The sequence below is a fragment of the Phascolarctos cinereus genome, unplaced genomic scaffold, assembly GCF_003287225.1.
Source record: "Phascolarctos cinereus isolate Bilbo 61053 unplaced genomic scaffold, phaCin_HiC Scaffold_726;HRSCAF=1367, whole genome shotgun sequence".
In the NCBI taxonomy this organism is placed as follows: Eukaryota; Metazoa; Chordata; class Mammalia; order Diprotodontia; family Phascolarctidae; genus Phascolarctos; species Phascolarctos cinereus.
In genome coordinates, this window is record NW_027556098.1 from 224,791,239 (window position 1) to 224,815,221 (window position 23,983).

Below are 23,983 nucleotides of genomic sequence, written 5' to 3' on the forward strand. Positions count from 1 at the left end.
TGTATTTGGTAAATTAGTTCACAGCTCATCTGGCAGCAGAGAGAGAAGGATTTCTAAATCTCCAGTGAGTGGTTGGTTATGACATGGCCTGGCTAAGACTAGGGGCCTGTCAGATCTTGTTTGGAAAGACCTTGAAGCTCTCTCCTCTTCTGAATGATGCACTTTAGAGGCTCCAGGGGATGGAGAAAGCAAGGTTTTCCAAATTCTCCTCTTTTTTTTTTTCACTCATGGTAGCAGTGAGAATTAGTACTTTTTACAGGATTTAGCTAGTTGAAGGCTCTTCAAAATGTCCCATGATAAGGTGGTCTTAAAATAAGACTGGATCTGAGAGAGACATATTTTAATCAGTTCTCAACGTTCATTATGACAGAGGTCAAGGAGAACTGTAATAGATTCAATTTATAAATACTCCCTGGCATTTAATCAATAACTGCAGCATGTCTTCTCACCAAACCATTTACTAGACCTGCAGTAGAACTGGTTGATTTGAATTCTTCCTCTCTCCCTTGCTGATAGGTGATGATAAATTATAAAGTGGTCAAAAGGCAAAAACAAAAAAGGAAGAGAAGCAGGGTGCATGAATAATCCAGCGAGCTATTTCTTGAATAAGTGTGAGTTTATCAGGTTCACAAAGAAAATTCTTTTATGATAGATACTAAGTGCCTAGGATTGGAATTTGCCATTGATAATCCTCTATCATATGGGTAATAATTTATATGCATCTTTTGTACATATGGTTACTTTATTCATTTTTGCATTTTTAAGAGTTTTTTAAATCCCATTAAGATGCAACCTCCATGAAAGTCAGGGCTTGCTATTATTGTACTTTTAGTTCAAATTCACAAATATTTAATTCATGCTTAGTATGTGCAAAGGACTCTTCTAGGTGCAGAGGGAAATAAAAAGTTCAGATAATACCCTAACTTACAATCTAGTATGGGAAATACGACATGCATAAAGATTTTAAAAGATTTTCACATTCACAAATATGATAAGAAAATGTACTTACTTTTTTGAACGTTCATAATTCCTACTATTTGCTCTGTACACGAAGGATTCATAGAGGTTTATTAACTGATACGTTAGCAAAATATATAGTCATTTCAAAACCATTTAGATACTTTTTAAAAAGAAACTTCCTCCCAAATGTGCAGAGCAATAGAATGAAGGCTGCTCTGAGATTTGGGCCAGCTGAGTTTGCCACTAACTAGCCATGTTACTTTGAACAACTTATATCACCAAATGGGCCTCCGACAATAGCACTTTCTAGGTAGCTTTTCTTCCAAAACATTTATTAAGTGTTTACTATGTCTCTGTGTTAGGCACAAAGAGGGGAGGAGAGAGGAAGAGGGATCCTGAGAAAATGAGCATATTCCTTTACTCAAGGAGTTTAAAATGCAGTAGGTGAGAAAAGACAGATATATTCATGAATATGACAAAAAAGTAAAATATTAAAAGAAGTGAGAGATATTAATAAAGTCCTATGGAAAATCACATTTAGCCAGTCTTACAAACACCCCTTGGCACACTATTTATCTTGGGATATAATAGATATGATCGTGGGAAAACGTGTTTTAGGAACATAGGATTTAGAGATGAAAGAGGCCCCTTAGACATCATTTCGTCCAACTCTCATTTAATATGTGAGGAAACTAAAGACTAGAGAAATTAACTGATTTGCCTAAAGTCAATGAGATGTTAAGCAGCAGAGGCAGAACTGTAACCCAGGCCCTCAGACTCCAGATTCAGTGTCTTAATCACACACTAAGTTTGAGTTCCTCCTCCCGGTTTGCCCTCTTAGATATGCATAGTCCTGGCCAAGCTTCCATTCTTGGAGATGGCAGATTTACAGTCGCCTGACATAGCTTTGTTTCCATGGGAACAGACCAGAACTAATCAATTTTGTCTGTAAAAATAATAATAAAAATACCCACATGGGAAGGGAATATTGACTCTAATACATAATAGAGAGATTGAACCCACTACATTTGTGCATTTCTATATGCTCTGTCGGGAAGAGCTGTTTCACATCCTGTGGTCAATGGGAGGAAGGGGTCTCCTACCCTTCACCTCAGCAATGTGCAAAATATCCAGGACTGCATTTTGTCAGACTCAAAACTGGTTTAACATTAATTAACTAACCAAATTCATTCATTTCTATTAGCATAATAATTTAATACACATTAAGATAATGCAAAGCAATATACTATTTGACTTACAATATATCACAGTGCCATCTAAGAATGGCAAAATGAAAGGAGACATTAAATCTATCTATCAGTGGTTATCAGCATACAGCACAGATGCTTTTTTAGTGACAAATCAGAGTCTCAGTACAGTACAAAATGTCAACTATAGCCAGGAAAGGCAGGCAAAAATAGAATGTACTGAGTATCTTCCATCAAAACCTGTCTCATTTTCAGTCTGTAGTGATACATCAAAGACCCTGAAATACTCAGATGAAATCTTCATATCCAATGAATATAAGGTGCTTAATTGAAATAAAATGTTAAACAAGAATATTAAACTCAAACTAAACTTCTACTGGGCAGCTGGTGCACCAGATAGAGCGCTGGACCTGGAGTCAGGAAGATGTGAATTTAAATTCATTCTCAGACACTTACTAGACGTGTGACCCTGAGCAAGTCATTTAACCCTATATGTCTGTTTCCTCATCTGTAAAATAGCTAGAGATGGAAATGGAAAACCACTCCAGTATCTCTGCCAAGAAAACCCCGAATGGGGTCATGAAGAGTCAGACATGACTGAAATGATTGAACAACAACAAATTTCTGCTAGCAAAATCAACCTCATAAAGATACAGTGGTGAGCTAGAGGACAAAAGTGTTTATCCAATAATAGTAATACACCTGGTGAGCCCTTAGATGGAATATATAATGGTGTTTTTAAATATCTTTTAAATATTAAATATAAATTTGATTTATATCCATGAAACTTGTTTTGTAGCTAATAAATATATGTTATATGATAGATTCTTACAAAATATTCTACAATGGTCTCACTTAAAAATGACATACTATATATCCCATTCATCTCCCCTGGTAAGAGTACATTTTCATCTTCTTTTGATGGGGAAATTAAAGTTACTAAGAGCTAAATTATTAGATTATGCAATTAAGATCTCCACTGGGGCAGCACCATGTCTGATTTCATACTTTTATCTTACCCAATGCCAAGCACAGTGCTCAGTATACCTTGAAACTGAAATTAGACAAAGAACTATATCAAATTTGTTACATTTAATAAATTATAATGTATATTTGTTCATTTATAAATGGATAATATACCTATACATATGGATAATATGTATGTATATATGTTAGCCAAATGATTTTTAGAAATCTTAATGTTTCACCAAAGAGAAAAGTAAATGAAAAGAGATTTTACAAAATGTCTACTCACAGATATCAAATTTTGTTTTCCAGTCATTTCAGTGGTATCTACTCTTCTTGACCCTTCCCCTCAATTTGTGGTTTCTTGGCAAAGATACTAGAGTGGTTTGCCATTTCCTTTTCCAGCTCATTTTACAGATGAGGAACTGAGGCAAACAGGGTTAAATGACTTCCCCACAGTCACTCATCTAAGAAGTGTCTAAGGCCACATTTGCACTCAGAAGGATGAATCTTCCTGACTTCAGGCCCTGCACTCTACCTACTGTGCCACCTAGCTGTTCTCAAATGTCTTAATGCTACATCAATGAACTCAACATGGGTAAATTTTACTGCATTGTATCCTAGAAGTCAAAAGAACTTGCTATGGGATGAAATCTACCTCTAAAAACAAACTGAAGTTTAAAAATAAAACCAAAAATACTTTATGGCTACTCCAAAATGAACATCAAGAAGATGAAAAAATCCAAACAAACACCTATTCACTAGCTGGTTACTAATTTTAGAGGAATTTCCTCAGACTTTTACATTGTGTGTGTCTCCCATTTAGTTTCCTTATCTTAGCAATGATTTCATTGTTCTGGCAAGATTGTGCTCTTTTGGAGTATCTAGCCATTCACTTTTACAGATTGACTGTTTTTTTGGTCCTGAATGTACAAAGTTCCAATCCACTGGGCTGAGCACCTGCTGAGTGTTCTTATGTGCCCAGTATGAGTTAATAATTAATGTAAGGAAGTCTAGTCCAACAAGGAAAAGTGCAAGGTATGGATGAACCAGACTGTTATTTAGGTCATTCCAGTGCCAAAAAAAGCACCCACTATATGTGGTAAGTAAAAAACATGTGTTCATGAATAAATACCTTTTTCATTAATGCTGTGTGATGCAATAGACAGAATGCTATGCCCGGAATCAGGAAGACCTGAATTCAAATCTAGCCTCAGACATTTACTATCTGTGACACCACGGGCAAGTTACTTAACCTTTATTTGCCTCAGTTTCCTCATCTCTAAAATGAGGATAATAACAGCACCTACCCCATAGGGTCGTTATGAGGATCAAATGAGATAATACCTGGGAAGCGCTTAACACACTGCCTGGCCCATAGTGAGCATTATATAAATGTTAGCTAATATTACTAACAGGAGTTATGTTTACCATGTGAGTTTTGCAATGCAAATGATACTTTGAAAATTACAAACCTTTGTGTCAATCTCTCTATTAAAAGAGCCTTAAAAGAAACATTTTTTTATATCAAATTCTCTAACCCCACAAAACTGGCTAGGTGCAATGACACACATGACTGCTTATAAAAACAAATTCAAACAATCCAGATACTTCGATGTGACCAGGAAGGTACAGGTACATTTCCATGCCAATCAAGTTGCTTGGGTGGCACATAAAGCATGAGTCTACTCTCTTATTAATCATTGAGAGCTTTCCAAATTGGATCCTTATTTTATGAATATTCTAGGAGATCCCAGTTCAGTGAAGAATGATATTTATTGTGAAGAATTATTGTGAATGAATATTCTAGGAGATCCTGGTTCAGTACTCTTGTCAGAATACTTTTACATACATTTTCTCATTAGATCCTTACAAAAAGCCTGTTAGCCAGAAAGGGCAGCTATCATAATAGATATTTTAAATATAAGGAAACAAAGGTTCAAATTTGTTCTACTTCTCAGCCAAGGTCATATAGCTAGTTAGCCATGACCTGGTATTAGATCTCCCAATTAAAATATATGGATAGTTGAAATGTGTAGATTATACCCAAACTTCATTTTAGCTTCTAAAAATGACCCCTAATTAAAAATATGAAAGCCATGTGTATATATAGCACAACTGCCAGTTTGGGTCTGCCGTGTGTCAATTTGGTTTGAATGCTAAAGTAACTAAAAACAACAACAACAACAACATTCATTTCATGAATGCTGTGCCCAAGGCATATCAGAGATGCAATAAAGATTTGCTAAATTCCTGATTGGCTTTTGAATGGTCTAGACCAGTAGTTATCAAACTCTTCTGTTTCATCAGCCATTTTGCTAAGACAAAAGCCTCTATTTCAATCATAGAACAAAAATTCCTTATTGGAATTAATGTAACATATGATATTATTTTTGACATGTTGATATTTGTTTTTTGGGAAAAATTATATATGAAACATATACTCAGGCTAGAAACTAAAGACAATGACTTAATATAAATAGAAATCTTAAAAGAAACCAGCTTGCTGACCCTTGGCCTCTCAGAGAAATCACATTGATCTCAGCATCAGCCCAGTCAATTCAGTGAGTAAAGTCAGCCATTTAATTTAAATTTCACCTGTTTTCTTTCTTGTGGGGAACTATTGATCAATGGGGAAAATAATAATGATAGCAGTTATAATAATAGCTCATATTTACATAGTACTTTCTAGTTACAAAGCAGACCTGGTTACAGGAGTTGGAGCTAGAATAAATTTCACAACTTATTGACTCAAACCCTCTTATTTTGCAGATGCAGAAACTGAGTCTCTAAAAGGTTAAGGGGCTTGCCCAAAGAAAGACAGGGGATAAGCAGCAGGGATTGGAAATCAGTTCTTCTGATTCTCAATCTAGTGTACTCTGTGCTACACACATGACCTAATGTGACCATAAAGTGAAGAACAGGGAGAAAGGGAGAGATAGAGGGTCGACAAAAATCAAGAATTGGCTCTATTTACAAGGCTTATAAGCACATATCCTTTACCAGAAGTAAATAACCATATTTCTGTATTTCTTGGCTCAAAAGCCAAGAACAGATGTCTTATGAAGTTGATTTATGGAGAATCAGATTGAACAGTAATAATGTTTACAAGTTAAAATTGTGGCACAGCACTAAATGCTGTACTTCATGTTTATAGTGACTATTTTTTTATTTGCTGGCAAAACAAGATGAAGCATGAAATAACATCTTGGTTGATTTTTTTCCCTCCCTATTTCATTACTTTTCTCTTAACTGGTATCTATTTTCCTCTTTTTATCCCCATAGGACATTCTCATGCGAGAGGCTAAACGAAATTAAATTTGCAGGATGAAAAGATGGCACAGGCACTGCTGGTACCCCCAGGACCTGATAGCTTCCGCTATTTTACTAGAGAATCTCTCGCTGCTATTGAAAAACGCTCTGCAGAAGAGAAAGCTAAGAAGGCTAAAAGAGAACTCAAAGAGGATGATGATGAGAACAAACCAAAGCCAAATAGTGACTTGGAAGCAGGAAAATCTCTCCCATTTATTTATGGAGACATTCCACCTGGGATGGTGTCAGAGCCCTTGGAGGACCTTGACCCATACTATATCAATAAGAAAGTGAGTCCTTGGGAAGGTTATCCCTTGCAGTTCGTACTGCCTATAACATTCACTTACATTGAGTACTTATTTTATTCCTGCATTTCTCAGCTTTGCAAATGCACCATACACATTTTTTATGTTAAAGTCTAGCATATAAGCAATGGAATATTCATCAGAAGATTCTAGAAACAAAGTATAATCAGAATAATATTTTGTATAAAATGCATTATGACAGTCAATGATTTTGTTACAATAAGAGCTATAGACAGGTATAAAATTCCCCCCAAATGCACTGATATATCGGTATCTATATGAATTCATGATAATTTTAAATAAGTGGTTAAAAAAGGTTCATATCAGTGGAAATAGCAAAATGCATTCATTGGTATACTTACTAAGTTAACTCTGGAATACTTAAGTAACTCGAGCAAAATGTTGCATAACATCTCCAAATCTGAATGTTTCTATAAGTTAGTGTTAGTCATTTGTCCTAAAAAATATATGCTTCACATTTAGAGTTTGAGGTTTTTATTTTTAATGATTTCTTTGCAGTAGAAAACTACTTAACATTATAATGTAAAGTCCACAATTTATACCTTCCTATATGAAAATTGAATGAATTTGGATTTAATTTTTCTCAAAGGTAGTTTTTCAACCTTGGATATATATTAAGGCCTGCAACCACCCTAAGCCAACATATGACTGGGCAGTCTCTAATAACACTTTAAATCGAAAGGTCAAGGAAAAATAAACTAGAAAAAGCCCCTGGGCCCCCTCTCGAGGATTTTAAACTCTATTTAAGCAATAATTATTTCTCCATTTACATAATGCCAAAACAACCACATAATTTATCAAAATAGTCAATTAAAAGAAGGAAAGAGGTCAAAAGAGCAATTTGGCATTTTATAAGAAAAAAATGACCAAATTAATTTTTCATTTTTCACTTTGAAATGTTCTGACATTATTCAAATGAAATTTACATTTTACATGTATTTTCATAAGTACAAAAACAAATCTGGTCATAAGATGAAGACAAAAGAATAATTACAGTACACTGTCAAAAATCTGACCCTTGAATGCCTGCAAAATAATGGTAGCCATCCTGTTTTCAACACTTATGAGAGAGGAATTCACTAACTATACATGTATAATTTAACCTCATGAGATTAAAATGACTAAAAGTTGTAAAAGTCACACATATAAATAAATGTATAGATATACATATAGATATAGATTATAAATATATACCAGTGTTGGTACTCACACCTCATCATTCAGTATGTTTTAGCCTTATGATTGGAGTGTTGGCATACTGGAATGACAGTGTGTAGAAAAGAAGTTGGTCCAAACTGGTCCAATCTGGTCTAAAACCAGTCTAAATTGGTTCAATCTGGTTTCAAACCAGTTTAGCCCAGGCCACTCCAATCACTGATACAACTCATCACTACCTTAGTTCACTCTGGCCATCTGATTAGAGTGCTGACTGGAAAAAAAAATCCTTCTAAAGCTTACATTCAAAGAGGGCTCTGAGGTCACTCCTTTTACTCAATTCCATCATTGTCCCCCAAGAAAAGTCATCAGGAAATAGCCTTGGAAATTATGACTGACTTTTTCCCCAGACATTAAACTGCCATTTCCCCTTAGAAACTTTCAATTTAGCTTCATGTGGGGGGTGGGGGGAGGGAAACGTGTTAATATAGTTTTCCAACATTTTCATTCTATTTCTTCAGAACTGGAAAATTGATATTCCTTGCATTGGGAGGAGGAAGGGATAGTGCAGAAGAGAGTTGCTGGGAGCACTGAGAAATCATATGACTTGACCATGTTCACATAGCCAGCATGTGTCAGAGGAAAGATGTAAACCTAGATCTTACTGATACCATTCTTATGTACCACACCAATCTCTCATTCTTTTCACTATCTCCCAGTAATAAGGGATGTCCTCCAGTTTTCATTAGAACTTAAGAAGTCATTCTCTCTACCTTCTCCCTTCCTTGTCCCCTGAAAATGCTTAATATTGTGAACTACTTAGGGAGGATAAAGCCCAAAAATCTATCTGGGAATTATCTGGAATTCTTTTTTAAAATGTAACAAAATTCTATTTTCTTTCATAGACCCAGGAGTTGTTTGGTTTGTTAAAGTCTTGGGTTCATAAAGTTTGGTCAACAGAAGGAGCTTATAAAATCCAGTAAAAGTGTCATTGGCCCATCAAATTCAATTCCACTGGTGACTCAGCAGATATTGGAAAAAGAACAAGAATAGTGACCATAAAGGGGGAGAGTGTTTCACAATTTATTCTTCTTTATCTTTTTCTTTCTTTTTTTGGGGGGGGCAGGGTAGGTAGGAAGGGTACTGGGTTTCATTGTCTAAATCCCTTCCTGATGTGGTGAATGGCAACTAATTAATAGATTCAAATAGTTATCAATAGCCATTTATATCTTTACTCTAAACTCAACTTGATTAACAGTGAATTTTATATTCAAATGTTCTAATTAAAATCCAGAAAAACTGATTTAGATATTTGACTGTTAATACTAAATTGTTAGTATTATGGATTTCGGGAAATCATTTAGCCGATTCTCAATTATAGTATTCTTTAGAGTTCTCTGCTACCTTAATAAAGTTAATAAATGCCTCCTGGATAATCTCTTCACTATTGGGGAATAGTTTATTTACCCTTGTTACATAATTGTTCAAATTTGCTACATGAAATTCATAGAGAACAATTTATTAGGCACTTTGCCAAAAAGTATGGTCTTTAAATACTAAAGAACAATTAACAGAGAAACTGTTTCATCAGCCCATTGGATTTGCAATGTAAATATTTCTATTTTAATAGTGCTTGTTGCCATAGAGAATGAATATATGGAACATAACACTAAGAATTTTTAGTTAAAAGGTAGAAATATATTCTTAACTCATCCTAAAGATTTAAGCAGATGGATATGAATCTAAGCAGATTTTAATCTATTAGATCAAAATAGATATGAAATAATGAAATCTTGAAGAAAAACTGCAATTGAATGTATATGTGTGTATGACTGTGTGTATATAAATACATAGATATTCATTAACATATATATTTATACTGAGTTCAGAGAATTGCATTAAATACTGTGGGTGAATAGGAAACAGAATTTCAAAATCTCTGCCCTGGAGGACCTTATAATTAAGGTAGACAAAAACATATATTTGAAATTATTTGAGAAAAATTATATGTGTGTGTATGTGTATACTACACATATAATTTAGGTAGACAAAAATATAAATTTGAAATGATTTAAGAAAAACTACAAAGCTCCATATCAACAAGTTGAAAAATCATTTACTACAAACTGATGCTCCAATGCTGAAGAGACACATGTATTGATTGGTTTAATCTGGGAAGGTTTCCTGGAGGCAGAACCTTTGTATTGATAGCATTCACCATAGTCCCTTGCACATAGTAGATGCTAAATTAATGTCTGTTTGATTGCATTAGATTACTTGCAGATGAGTTTTGAACCAGTTTTTCAGGGAGATGAGGGTCAGGTAGTAGCAGACATCCTGCTGGTCTGTTCTTGATGGAAGATATTGTTAAGGATATTATAAGAAGCTACTAGGAAAATGAATATCACACCTAAAGCAATGGAGAGGTACCTGGAGGGTTTGAGTAGAATATTACATAACAATTTAGGAACTTCAAAGAAGAACAACAGTAAAAGATGCCATCAGGGAAGTATATGACAGAAAAAGAGTGTGAATTGGTCATGAGTTGAGGGAAAGGAAGAGATATTGATATAATCTAAGACATGATCTATTAGATTGTCAAGTCATTATTTGTAAATAAACTTTTACACTATGAAAATGTAAATTGGCTAACATAAATTGACTACATAATTTTTTCCTATGCATATCTGTCTTCAACTGTTTGTTATTATAATGATTGCATTTTCTTCTTTTTATTTTTCAGACGTTCATAGTATTGAATAAAGGAAAGGCAATCTTTCGATTCAGTGCCACATCTGCCTTGTATATTTTAACTCCTCTCAACCCTGTAAGAAAAATTGCTATTAAGATTTTGGTACATTCATATCCTTTCAGAATGGTTGTTTTGAATTTTTATTTCTAAAAATCTGTTTTTTAAAAACAAAAATCACATTTCTACATTAAATATATAGAGAGTGCCCTTTAAGTCAATGGTAATTTGTTGGTTTAATTTGTACTTGAACTCTTTGTTTTTCTGCTGTTGATACATAGAGATGTTGACTGCTGAGACTATTATTGAATCATTTTTCCAGGTACCCAAGTAAATAGTGTTATTATTCATTTTCTCTCAACCCACACATCCAATAAGTTGCCAAGTCTTATCTCATCTACCTCCACAACATCTCTAGCATCCATTTCCTTCTCTTTATCCATTAGGCTATAATCCTAGTTAGGTAGGATCACCTGTAATTAGGTCCTACTTGGTCTCCCTACCCCAAGGCTGCTCCTCCAATTCATCTTCTAGGCAACTGCCAAAGTGATTTTGTTTTTTAAGCATGGATATGACAATGTGAGCCTAATGTTCAATAAAAGCCAATGGCCCCCATTACCTCTAGGGTCAAATATAAACTTTTACATTTGGCATTTAAAGACCTTCAGAAACTAACTCCACCTTATCTTTCCATACCTATTATATATTACTTCCCTTGACTCACTCTTTGGGTCAACCAAACTGGCCTTGTTAGAATTCCCCATATTTAACCTTCATCTTCTGACTCTGTGCCCTTGCACAGGATGGATGGATGGAGGGAGGGAGGGAGGGAGAGAGAGAAAGACATATACACATGTAAACATATGTATGTATAAGTATGTATACATATACACATATACACACATGTACCTATATGTGTGTATGTGCATAGATTTATGTAGGCAGTGTATATCCCATCCAAGTTATGTGATATCCATATGAGTTTATCTAAATGTGGTTCATGGGGAAGTTTCATAGATATCCTTGTAATTTTTCCGACCTGTCTCCAAGGGAGACTTTGCTCCCTTTCAGGAAAAGAGCAGTAGAAGGGATTATAAAGCTGAATGGTCTGTTCTTCTAAGGATTAGAACCAAATCTATCTATCATTCTAAATACTGCTAACAGATTCAAGCTGCTTTACTGGTCACTATCCCTTAAAGAGGAAGGCTTATAATAAACTTGTAGGCTTGACCCATTAGCACTAAATGCTAGTTACACATAGACTATCACAATGAGGGACTAAAGAGTAAAGCCATTTATTTAAGCAGAAAGCAAACAGAAATCTAAGAGGTTATGCAGATTAGAATGTATGAGACAAACTTGTTCTTTGGAAGCAGGATGTCTTAGATCAATCAAGAGAGAAAAGCCTTGATCATATGGGGAAATTCCCAGAAGTCTCTAAGGAGGCAATCTGGACATTAGGAATATGATAAAGATATAGCTTTCCCCCCTCTATTCATGGGTTTCTTTCTTAGGAGAGACTGGAACTGTATGTGCCCCCTCTAAAAATAGGAAAGAATTAGAATTCTCTCCTTTCTTTATCTCTTACACCAACTTTGCCCCTCACACTAGTATACGGCATTAAGTCATCACTCTTGTCATCAATGAGGAGAGTCTTATGCACAAGTTTGAAGCCAAGTTTACACCCTCTCATTTACATATTGTCTCCCCTTACTGAACATAAGCTCCTTGAAGGCAAGAACCGTTGTTTTTTTGTCTTTATATCTCCAGCATCAATCTCAATACCTGGCACATAAATAAGTAATTAATAAATACTTATTGAATGACTACAGGTCATTTACTACCCTTCCCTCACTCAGTGATGTTGTTACACTGACCTTGTTGTTTCTCTTTTACAACAGACCATCTCTAAATTTAGTAAATCTAGAGGTTAAAATACAAGAGTTAGTTGATACTGGGTTATATAAATGAAACAGATCATATAAGAACAATGCTAGTCTGTTTATACCTTTTATTACCTACAATAAGACCCTTAATGAAGTATTATTAACAAAACAATAGGTCAATTAATCAACATGCTTTTATTCAGCACTTGGTATGTGCCAGGCACCGGATTAAGTACTGAGGATTCAAAGAAAGGCAGAAACAGCTCCTGCCCTTGGTTTGGGTTCTAATTGAGGAAATAACATGTAAACAACTAGATACATACAAGATATGTAGAGGGAAGATAGACTCAGAGGGAAAGGCACTGGCAGGTAAGAGAACCAGTTTAGGCCTCCCGCAGAAGGTGAAATTTGAGTTCAGTCGTGAAGGAAATCAGAGAAACTGAACGGTGGAGGAGAGGCAAAAGAGCTTTGCAGGCCTGGGGGAGAGCCCATACAATGGCAAGGAGATGAGACAGGTATATTATAAAAGAGAAACAACAATCAGGCCAATGCAGCAACATCACTGAGTACAGGGCAGTAAAGCATAAGTGTACTGGAAAGGTAGGAAGAGCCAGGTTATGAAGAACCAAATGGAGGATTTTATATTTCATCTTAAAGGTAACAGGGACCCACTGGAGCTCATTGAATTGTGGGGAGAATGAAGGTGGCATGGTCAGACATATACTTTAGGAAAATCACTTTGGCAGCCAAGTGGAGAATGGACTGGAGTAGAGAGAGACTTGGGGTAGAGAGATCAACCAGAAGGCCAAAGAAATGGTCCAGGCAAGAGTGGTAAGGCCTGAACAACGCTGGTAGCTCCAGAATTGGAAAGAAGAGTGAAAGATGTCATGAAGGAAAAACAAGATTTACCAACTGATTCAGTTTGTGGTATAAGTGAGGATGAGGAGCACAGTATTACTCCAGGGCTGTGAGCCTGGTGACAGAGATGATAGCGATTCCCTTAGTACTAATAGGGTACTTTAGAAGATAAGATGGTTTGAGAGAGGAGGAAGAAAATAAATTCTGCCTTGGACATATTTCATTTGAGATGCCTATGGCACATTCAGTTTGAAGTGTCCAAAAAGCCGTTGCTGATGTGGGTCTGTAGCTCAGTATGGAGACTAAAGTTGCATACGTAGCTTTACATATCATCTGCCCAGACTTACCGATTAAATACATGGGAACTGATGAATTCAAGCAATGTCATGGATATAGCCCTTAGTGCTACTATGACTATTTTCAAAACATTCAATATTCAGCATTTGTCAACTGAGGATTCTGAACTATGCTTTGGTGCTTTTGGGGGGGGGGTGCCAAACATCCTTTCCAGAGAACATCTTACAGTTTAGTTGGAGGTAAGGCAAGATGTAATAACTTGAAGCAACCAGAGAACAAGAAATGCTTTTGTGAGTGTAGGGTCATAAAATAAAAATGATTTATACAAATGTATAAGTTGCTATCTAGTGTACAGACTTCAGAATTGGGTTGAGTGAGTTTGAAAAAAATGTGCAGTTATAAACTATAGTATTCAAGAGTAACACTGAAAAAGTTTCATTATAACATGAAGTTTTAAGAGAAAGACACTTACATGAAGAGGCTTCAGAATAGACAGGAACAGAACATCTCTGAGGCAGTGGGGATGGATCTGATGATTTTTAGAAGTCTCTTATGCTGTGACTGGAGGGTCAGATATGATTTAAATTTCAGCATAAGGGATTTAGGTTAAACCTAAGAAGGATGTTTCTTGTAGAGACTCCAAGACCGAAGTCTTCTCTGAAAGGATTTAAAGAAGTGTAGGTAGGTGTCAATCCAGGCAGCTAGGTGACACAATGGATAGAGTACTGGGCCTGGAGTCAGGAGGACCCGAGTTCAAATCTGACCTCAGACACATAACACTTACTAGTTGTGTGACCCTGGGTAAGTCACTTAACCCCATCGTCTAATGAAATAAAAAAAAAACACCAATGACCACAGTAATAGAAAATTTCAGATTTCTGATGAATCTTTTCCTCATATGACTCTACATTTCATCTTGTCCAATATGTCCATTTATCAATACTAAGGCCTAATTTAAGTCATTTATCCAACATCACATTTTTATGTCCAGAACAAACCCATAACACTACTTCCACTCTTCCATCTTTTTTTTTTGGGGGGGGTGGCGGCAGAATGATACAATAATCCTTTGTACATACAAGGTACTATAAAAAGTAACCAGCTATTGGTTCTGGCTTCTGATACTCCTATTTTTTTTAAGCTGGAAAATAACTAGTTCCATTGGTAAAGAGCTACAACAGCATTTATTTATGACATACTCATTATCTAATTCTTAGTTGCACAGAATAAATCAATATATTATCTGAACACTCTCAACTTTCTATATTGCAATCATTAATCTTTGTATAAAAATAAAGAATTAAATTATGCACACTGTTCAACTTACATATTTAAACAGTATTTTATACTCACTAAAAGGGTCTCGTCCTCTGATAGAGCCATCTGGCATAGTTTACTTGAATGGAGAATTCCTACTGAATTTTAAAAGGGGTGTACATAATCCAATGTTGTTGAGAAAAAAAATGAGATTACCTTCCAAGAATTTGTTCTGGGCAGTATTTTTTGAGATTAACATTAAAATAGGAAATGCATATAATTTTTTGGGCAGTTAAATTTTTTTTTAGTATTATACCTAGGCAATTTGTCAGCATCCACACAGTTATTATTGCCCTTATTTTATTAAAGCTACTCTTATTTATTCCTTAACTATAATCTACTTTATTCAGCATGCTCATTATGTGCACTATTCTGACCAACTGTGTATTTATGACCATGAGTAACCCTCCAGACTGGACAAAGAATGTAGAGTAAGTAGAAATGATTCTTGGAATATGAAACTGACTTAAAAATGTTCTTAGATATATCTCTTTGTCTCTGGCCTCACTTATGGTTCCACTTTCTGGGGCAGGTTGAACATCCTTCCTCATAATTCCTTATCTGCAAAGGGCTGTTTCTTTGATATGTAAGACCATGTGGGGCTTCATTTATATGAGGTGGTGGGATTTTTTTTCAGGACATTGACTGAATTTTGGTGCTGAATTAATATCTGGTATGCTAAAAAATTAATGTAAATGAAATAAGTATGTTCTTTATCAATTTAGGTAAAACAAGGTCTAAAGCTTCATGTATTTTAATGATGATAAGTATTTTTCCTTATGGAGGTTCCCGTTAATGTCTTATTTTTAAAGGGAGTGTAAAAGCAAAGAGAAAAGCCTTTCCAAATATTGCAATGCCTCTTTTTCAAGGTGTTTTTCCTGAGTTTTATTAGTCATTGACTATATCATTACAATTAGAATTTATAAAATGTTTTAAGGTTTGCAAAGTGGTTTTACATACTTTTATCCTCACAACATCCCTGGAAGGTAAGTGGTACTATTACCCCCATTTTACAGATAAGGAAATTGAGACAGACAGAGATTAAATAATTTGGCCAGGGTCACACAGTTAGTAAGTGTCTAAAGCTGGACTTGAACTCAGGTCTTCCTGACTCCAGGTCCAGTACTTTATCCATGGTGCTACCTAGCTATTTTATTTTTTAAACATTTTCTTTTCCCCAATTACATGTAAAAACAACTTTTAACATTTGTGGGGTTTTTTTTTCCGGCTAGGCAGTGGGGTTAAGTGACTTGCCCAGGAGCACACAGCTAGTAAGTGTTATGTGTCTGAGGTCATATTTGAACTCGGGTCCTCCTGAGTCCAGGGCCAGTGCTCTATCCACTGAGCCACCTAGCTGCCCCCATTTGCAGTTTTTTTTTAAGTTTTAAGTTCCAAATTCTATCCCTTCTTATCTCTCCTCCCTGCTCCCTGAGACAGCAAGCAATCAGCTATGTTACCTAGATATTTTAAAGAAAAGTGTTCTTGAGTCTTATTCACAGTTCCTCATGCCTTTAGATGGAGACTCCAAGATCACCTGAGCTGTTGATTTGTGTAATTTGTGTATATGTATATGTTGTCAAGTCAGAAATCTTATATGTAGTACTTGCCAGAATATAAAGCAAGAATTAGGCCAGCTGGTCTAATCTCCAAGGAAACAACCCTAAGCTAGAACTTCTCATTAGTAACAAACACATCTCCTTAAGTTCATTTAGCAGCAAAGCCCAGTATCTATTGTAAGAGCAGTGTCAGAAAGAAAACAGGGGTCAGTTTAAAAGAGATGATAAAGTTATGTACAGATATAAAGTAAAGAGATATAAGAAGCAGCATGTAAGCTTGAACACGGGGTTCGGAAGGCAATGACATAAAATAAATGATTTGATGTGATGTGGAAAAGAAAATAGAGCCACTCAAAGAAAGATAACTGTGCTAAGTATTCCTGAAGCAGTATGAGGCTTCTAAAATGGTGTCTGGTTTCTTCAACAGGGTAAGACCTTAACATTGCAAGACATTTAACCTTTGTTTTCACAAAGGTGAGGCAAGTTTACCTAGATGTAAAAACCCAGATCAGTTTAAGAAACTGTGCTGTCAACTCACCAATACCCAAAGGTACCCAACAGCTCATTCTTTTGTGTTTTCCTGGATATCAGGAACTACAAAAACTACTGAGTCTTGATCTATACATTTCTAGTCACAAATTCTGTTTATTAGTCTAGACAGCCATGGCCAGAGTAGCAGTTCTTTTTAAACAATTCCCTACTTTAACTGAGTCAATGCCCCAGCCCTTTCATTTAGGGTATAATGGGAAAAAGAATGTGTATCCTGCATATGGTATTTTTCCATTGAAAAACTCAAAGCATTTTCTTATCTATTGTTTTGTCATCCCTAAGAGAAGTGAGAAGTTACTTAGAGATGACTCATGCTTTAAGAAAACACAATATAAACTCATAAAAATAAATAAAAATATGAGTTATGGTCATTTTTCCCATTAAGAAAGGATCTTAGCTTCTTAAAAGGATACAACTTTCAGTCACTCAATAAACATTGATGAAGCACCTATTATGAGTAAGGCTGCTGTCCCAGGCAATAAGGAAAACAAAAATAAAACAAGACTATCCTTGCCCTCAAATAATCTGATAAAGGAGAATTCACATACACAAATAAGCATAACACAAAGCAAAATAGGCTAAGTGAAAACAAAGAACAAGAGGGGATTTAGAAATAACAAGTGGGGAAATCAGGAAAGTATTCATGAAAGAGGTGGGGCCTAAATTAGACATTAAAAGGGAAGGATCTAAACAGATGGAAATGGAGACAGTATAAGAGGAAAACCTCTCCAGAGGTAGAAGACTGCTTGAGAAATACCTTGTTGACTGGGATGGTGAAAATGAGGGAATCCAGTTTGGTTAAAAGTATAGACTACAGGAATATGAGCATTAGAGATAAGGCTGAAAAGGTAAGGTAGAACTAGATTTTAGATGACTTTAAATAATGGATGGTCTGATGGAAAGATAAATGAATTCGGAAAGACCCATTCAAATTTCACCCTTGCTATTTACTTTCTGTGTGACCTTGGACTTTTCTGTCCTTCCCTATCTGTAAAATGAGGAGGTTGGACTAAATGAGCTCCTAGGCTCTTTCTAGCTCTAAATCTATGGTCCTATGATTTTACAGTGTGACTTGATTTGATATTGAATGGGAAGCCATTGAAATCCTGCAAGTTTACTTGAGGTAAGAGTAAGTGGTTGTTTACAGATCACTCTAACTACTTAATAAGAGAGGGTTTAGGGACAGAAACGATGTCAAAGTCAAGTGTTAATGGCATCTGCTTGTTGAAGTTTTATCAGTAAAGAAGACAGGTGATCTGGGGACAGCTAGGTGGCACAGTGGACAGAGCACCGCCGGGAAGTCAGGAGTACCTGAGCAAGGATTAAGGGTGGGAAGTGACCAAGTGCAATTGGGAAGTAACAGAATAGAATTGAGAGATTGGGCTCAGCCACAATGAAAGTTGTGGCTGTTGATAGGATTGTAGCCTCAGGTGAAGGGCAGAGATTTGGCCAGGTTTTTCCTTTTTGGGGTCCAGATCCCAAAGACATGGTCTTTTCCTTCCAGATCCCATCCCCATCAATTACGCAAGTGAATTATAAAATGATTAAATTTTTTTTTAAAATCAGCTTATATAAAACATTTTTGTCCCCATTTCAGTTCTTAAGAAAATGTAGGTAGCACAGGAAGTCTAAGCGATGTGTTTTGGATCATATTGTTAGGGTTTGAACAAAAAAAGCATGAGTATTTTGCTTCCCACCTAAACGTTCACTTCCATTACTTTAACAAGCACTGTTTGAGTACTTGCTCTGTATGTGTCGAACTGTATCAAGTCATATCAGGAAGTTTGTGTTATTGGGTTTGTTCACAAGAAACTCATAGTGTGCCCCTGGGACTGCCCCAGAGATGTCCTTAATCATCTATTTACCAAGTACCAGGAAAAGTATGGCATCTTCATTCATAGATTCAATCATGTAGGAATGATGCAGGAACCTTAATATCATATTGATCCTTAACAAGCACAGCTTAAAGGTTTAGTCTCAGTTTATTCAATTCCATTCATTGAACAATTATTAAACATTTGTTATGTACAAAACACAGTACCAGGCAATTGACACAAAACCAAAACTGATTCTTCTTCAAGTTACTTACATTCTAATAGGGACAAATCTATATCTAACTTACATTACAAATAAGTGTAATGTAGCTAGGTCTCAATTAATGAAAATAATGATCCCTTGAAGTGGTATCACTTATTTAAATTTGCAGTATTCAAAGTTATAATTATGTAAAATATGGTAATGTATTGTAGCCCAACTGAAATATGTAATGGAAATTTAAATAATGCTACCATTTCAGGGAGGGAATTCTTAATCGCACCAATCAGGATCCAAAATAAATTGAGGTTAGAAAAACAATAGCAATTGGAAAGGGTAGGGGGGAGGGAAGAAATCAGGGAAGATTTGGTAGACTAAGTACCACCTCCTTCCAGAATGTCATGGTAGCTACAGATATCTTTAATAGCAGATCACAGAAATAACAACTCACTCAGCAAAGTCAGAAAGGAAATATACTTTATAAAATAAAGATCAATCTTAGCCTATCTAGAGCCTTCCTCTTGAATTGCATAAAATTACAGCTGTTAGAAATATTCTCCATGAAAATGATGGTCTATTGAGAAGAAGAAATATATTCATGTATATATCTCCTATTCGCATGGAAAAAAATAGAACAGTTTAAACAGTTGGAATGATTTCTCAATTCCTTCACACATTTTTCTGAGCTCTTGTAAGAGTGAAAAACGTAGACAGGAAATATTTTTGAGAATACTATCTTAACTACCATAGTTTCTCCACATGTCAAGTAGAAACATAAGCAAAGGTGGTATATATTTAAAAGTGATAAATCAAACTATTGGTAGGGGAATATAACTTCCTAAGAGTTCACTATACCAATGAAAAAACACATTCAGTTTTTAGGAAATCAAACCATTGTGATTTGGGGACTTGGATAGACTGGGGAAGAGAAATATGGTTGTTTTTCTATCTGTTTATTTGTTTTGTTTTTAAACAATATCATACTTAACAACAGGAAGTTTAGCATACTTGCTGTTTCTCCAATGCAACACTCCATGTTCTTTTCTTTCTACCTTGTGCTTTTGCACTGGCTGTCATTCACATGATGGACATACTGGCCCTTCACCACTGGCTCTTAGTTCCCCTGGCTTCCTTCAAGATTTAGCTCACATAGCATCTTCTACAAGAGGCCTTATCCCACCCCCAAATTCCAGCAGCTACTACCTTGACTCAGATAACCTCTCATCTACTGTGTACAGATCTTATTTACATATTGTCTGTCCCTTTAGAAGTGAGGGAAGGGACTGTTTTTGTTTTTCTTTGTATTCTCAGGGGTTAGCACAGTGCTTAACAAATAGTGAGCACTTAATAAATATTTGTCGACATCACAGACTGGCTTTCTCAAATACCTCCATGAGAAGAAAAGCAAAAGAAAAATGTAGACAGTGCATAAAGGACAATTAGATGCTAAAATCAAGCAACAGTGGGAGAATATCAAGCCACTTTATAGGCAAAGAAAATGAGTCACAGAAAAGTTAAGCAAGTGGCTCCACAAAGTAGCAGCTGACCTCAAATAGTTAGGTTCCATCATAAGCTTATCTCAAAATGACAAAGCAGTCATCAGAAACTGTGCAATTTCAGACATTCACAAGCACTTAATAACTGGCTAATAACAGTGACTGTACTTTTGAGTATTGCTTATGTACATTGAGTTTAAAGGAAGAAGGGATTGAAGGAGAATATTTGAAATGACATGAGATAAAAGAACAAAAAAAATGCCTTGAAAAGCTAAAGGTGAGAAAGAGAAAGCAGAAACTGAAGTCATTCTTAGATTGATACTTGTGCTATGACAATTGGAGTTTTCTTTAATTATTCCTAACTTTTCTTAAAGCATTAATCAAAAATCCAGCACAATTTTAGTCAATATATTTCCACTCTGAAAAACATGTGTTTTACTCTATTTGTAAGGCCCAAAACATCATCTTTCTTTTACTTGATTGAGAAGCAGCTATAAAGTCTTAATTAATGCCCTGACTCTTAATGATCAAAGAAAGTGGACTTTTCCCCCCTAAGCATGGAAAGACATATAAAATGTACCTGACAAAAAAGCATAAAGTTCAAGAAATTCTTAAGGAATTTCTCTCACAGGAAAAATTAGTATTAGAGAATCAATCTCTTTTATTTTTGCTATATATTAAATTAAGATGATATCTTTAAAAAAACAAAAACCCTTCTAATTAAAGTCATTGAGAGTCAATTTCTCTAGGGACTATCCTATATTGAAGCTATCTAAAAATAAGTCACCTTGACTTAAGTTTATACTCGTGCAAAATTGTTGGAGGGATGAAGGGATTTGTTTTTAAAAAGGTAAAAACAATTTTGCTATAGAAATAAGGGGCAAGAGACTTTTGATTGGCTTTGATAACTATATAACTATAAATAATAAAATATTTTTTTAAAAGAATGAATCATAGGACTTTAAGAGTTGGATAGAACAATAGTGTTGATCTTGCTCAGTCTTTAATCTAGTGTAGCAATGAATTCTGTAACCCCTCTGTCTATAACTTGACAGCTTATCATCTAACCTCTACTTGAATAAATCCAATGACAGTAAACTCATAGACTTCACCAGGTAACTCATAGCTCTGTTGGATAGCTTTAATTATTAGAAAGCTCCTATGTATATTGAGCCAAATCTATTTTTTTTTAAATTGATGCTGATAAATCTCAGTTCTACTCTTGGGAGGAGCACAGAACAAGCCTACTATCTCTTCCTCGTGAAAAACATCTAAAAAGATATTATATTTATCCTTAGTCTTCTCTATTCTAGTCTAAACATTATGATCATTATAGCTAGCATTTATATAGCACTTTAAGGTTTGCAAAGTTTTACACGTTTTATCATGGTTAAGTCACTTGCCCAGGATTCCATAACTAATAAGTTTATGAGATTGGATCTGAACTCAGGTCTTCCTGATTCCAGGTTCAGTGCCCTATCTACTAAACACCTTCAGTTCTACCAGCGGGCCCTATGTGACAATGGATTGCAAGTTCCTTTACAATCTAGGTTAGGTTTCCTTTCTCATAAGGCACTCTAGTTTGTAATTGTTCCTTTTGAAATATGAGCTCCAAAACTGAAAACAGTATTCCAGGTGTAGCCAAAGCTTTACAGAATAAAGTGAAATTACTATTCTCTATTACCATACTATTCTATTAGGGCAGCTAGGTGGCACAACGGATAAAGTGCCTGGCCTGGAGTCGGGAAGACTCATCTTCCTGAGTTCATATCTGGCCTTAGACATTTAACAAGTTATGTCACCCTAGGCAAGTCATTTAACCCTGTTTGCCTCAGTTTCTTCATCTGTAAAATGAGCTGGAGAAGGAAACGGTAAATCACTCCAGTATCTTTGCCAAGAAAACCACAAACGGGGTCATGAAAAGTCAATTCTATTAATGCAACAAAATTTAATTAGCTTTTTTTAGCACTATATGGTAATATGGACCTTATGATCAAGTAAAATTCCTATATCTTTTTTTCTTGAACTTCAGAATTTTCCATACTGTACTCATACAACAAAAAATATTTCAGTCAGTGACAGATTTAATATTTATTCTTGTTAAATTTCATCTTGTTGATTTTAGTCTATTGTTCTAACATGTCAAGGTAGTTTTGACTCCTGATCTTGTCATCTACCATAAAGAAATTAATCACTCCTCAGATATTTGTTGATTTCTACCATGCAAAGATCGCTTCTAGGTGTTGTCAGGCATTGTCCCCCCAAGATTTATATTATTTGCAGGTATGATAAACATGCCTTTCATGTCTTCATCCAAAAATACTGAACAAGATAGGGCTAAGGTTCAGAGGGAGCCCTGGGATGCTCCATTAAGAGACATTTCTTTAGATGGATGTCAACCTATCAGTCAACTCTTTTTTGGATGAGGTTGTTCAACTATCTGCAAAGGTCAACATTACTATCATCTGGCCCACATTTCATTATTTTATCCACAAGGATATCATTAGAGACTTTGTCAGATGCTTTCATGAAATCAGGATATATTATGTGCACGGCATTTCTCTGATCTATTAACCTAGTAAGCATACTTTAAAAAGGAAATTGTCACTTTGTCATGACATTTTTAGTGACCCTTTGTTGATGCCTGTGGATTTTCACATTCTTTTCTAAATACTCACAAATCAACTTTAATAATCCTTTATAGAATTTTTCCTGAAAAAGAGTCATTGCTGATGGTATATTTGGAACAGACTAGAAATCAGCAAAATAGCTATGACATGTAACCCTTTCTTCAAATATGCCAGGGGTGGCTCCCATCTGGGCAAGAATTATTTTCATTTCTCATTATTTGTGACTATTCACACTTCATAGGGGCTGTGTAATTAAAGGTCATAGGTTGCTGTGACTGCCCTGGCTCTCTTCTCTCAATTCAGGCATAAAAACTCTTTAGAGATTTGGGGGAGAATAACTGATAACTTCCTGACTGTAACCTAAAGGACCCAAAAGAAAGAGTAGAGCCCTGTAATTGTTTTTTGGGTTCTTATATTCAAGTCTAGATTTGTTCCCTCCCTCTCAGAGCTTAAGGTGTAGGTTCAAAAGATCTTTCATAAGAGAAAGATGGCACGCCAGAAAGTCAATTGATCAGTTTACAACAGCTGACTGAATAGAAACATGTTTGGAGGTACAGCAGAATGAACAGATAAAATTATGGGTAAGCAGTACATCTTTTCAAATTCAACCTTGCATTTAAAATTCTGTCTCCTAATTTGGAAAAATCTATGTAATAATAAATGTCCAAAATTCATGTTATCAAG

At 35.4% G+C, this 23,983-nt stretch overlaps 1 protein-coding gene across 1 annotated transcript in view; it reads left to right on the top strand.

Moving 5' to 3' along the window:
* SCN3A (sodium voltage-gated channel alpha subunit 3) overlaps nucleotides 1–23,983 on the top strand; it is a 141,650-nt gene that overhangs the window by 34,839 nt on the left and 82,828 nt on the right. Inside the window, exons 2-4 of the mRNA XM_020990844.2 lie at nucleotides 6,420–6,736; nucleotides 10,671–10,789; nucleotides 15,376–15,465. Coding sequence (XP_020846503.1) covers nucleotides 6,470–6,736; nucleotides 10,671–10,789; nucleotides 15,376–15,465 — 476 coding nt within the window. The 5' untranslated portion in view covers nucleotides 6,420–6,469. The remainder of the gene's footprint in view (nucleotides 1–6,419; nucleotides 6,737–10,670; nucleotides 10,790–15,375; nucleotides 15,466–23,983) is intronic.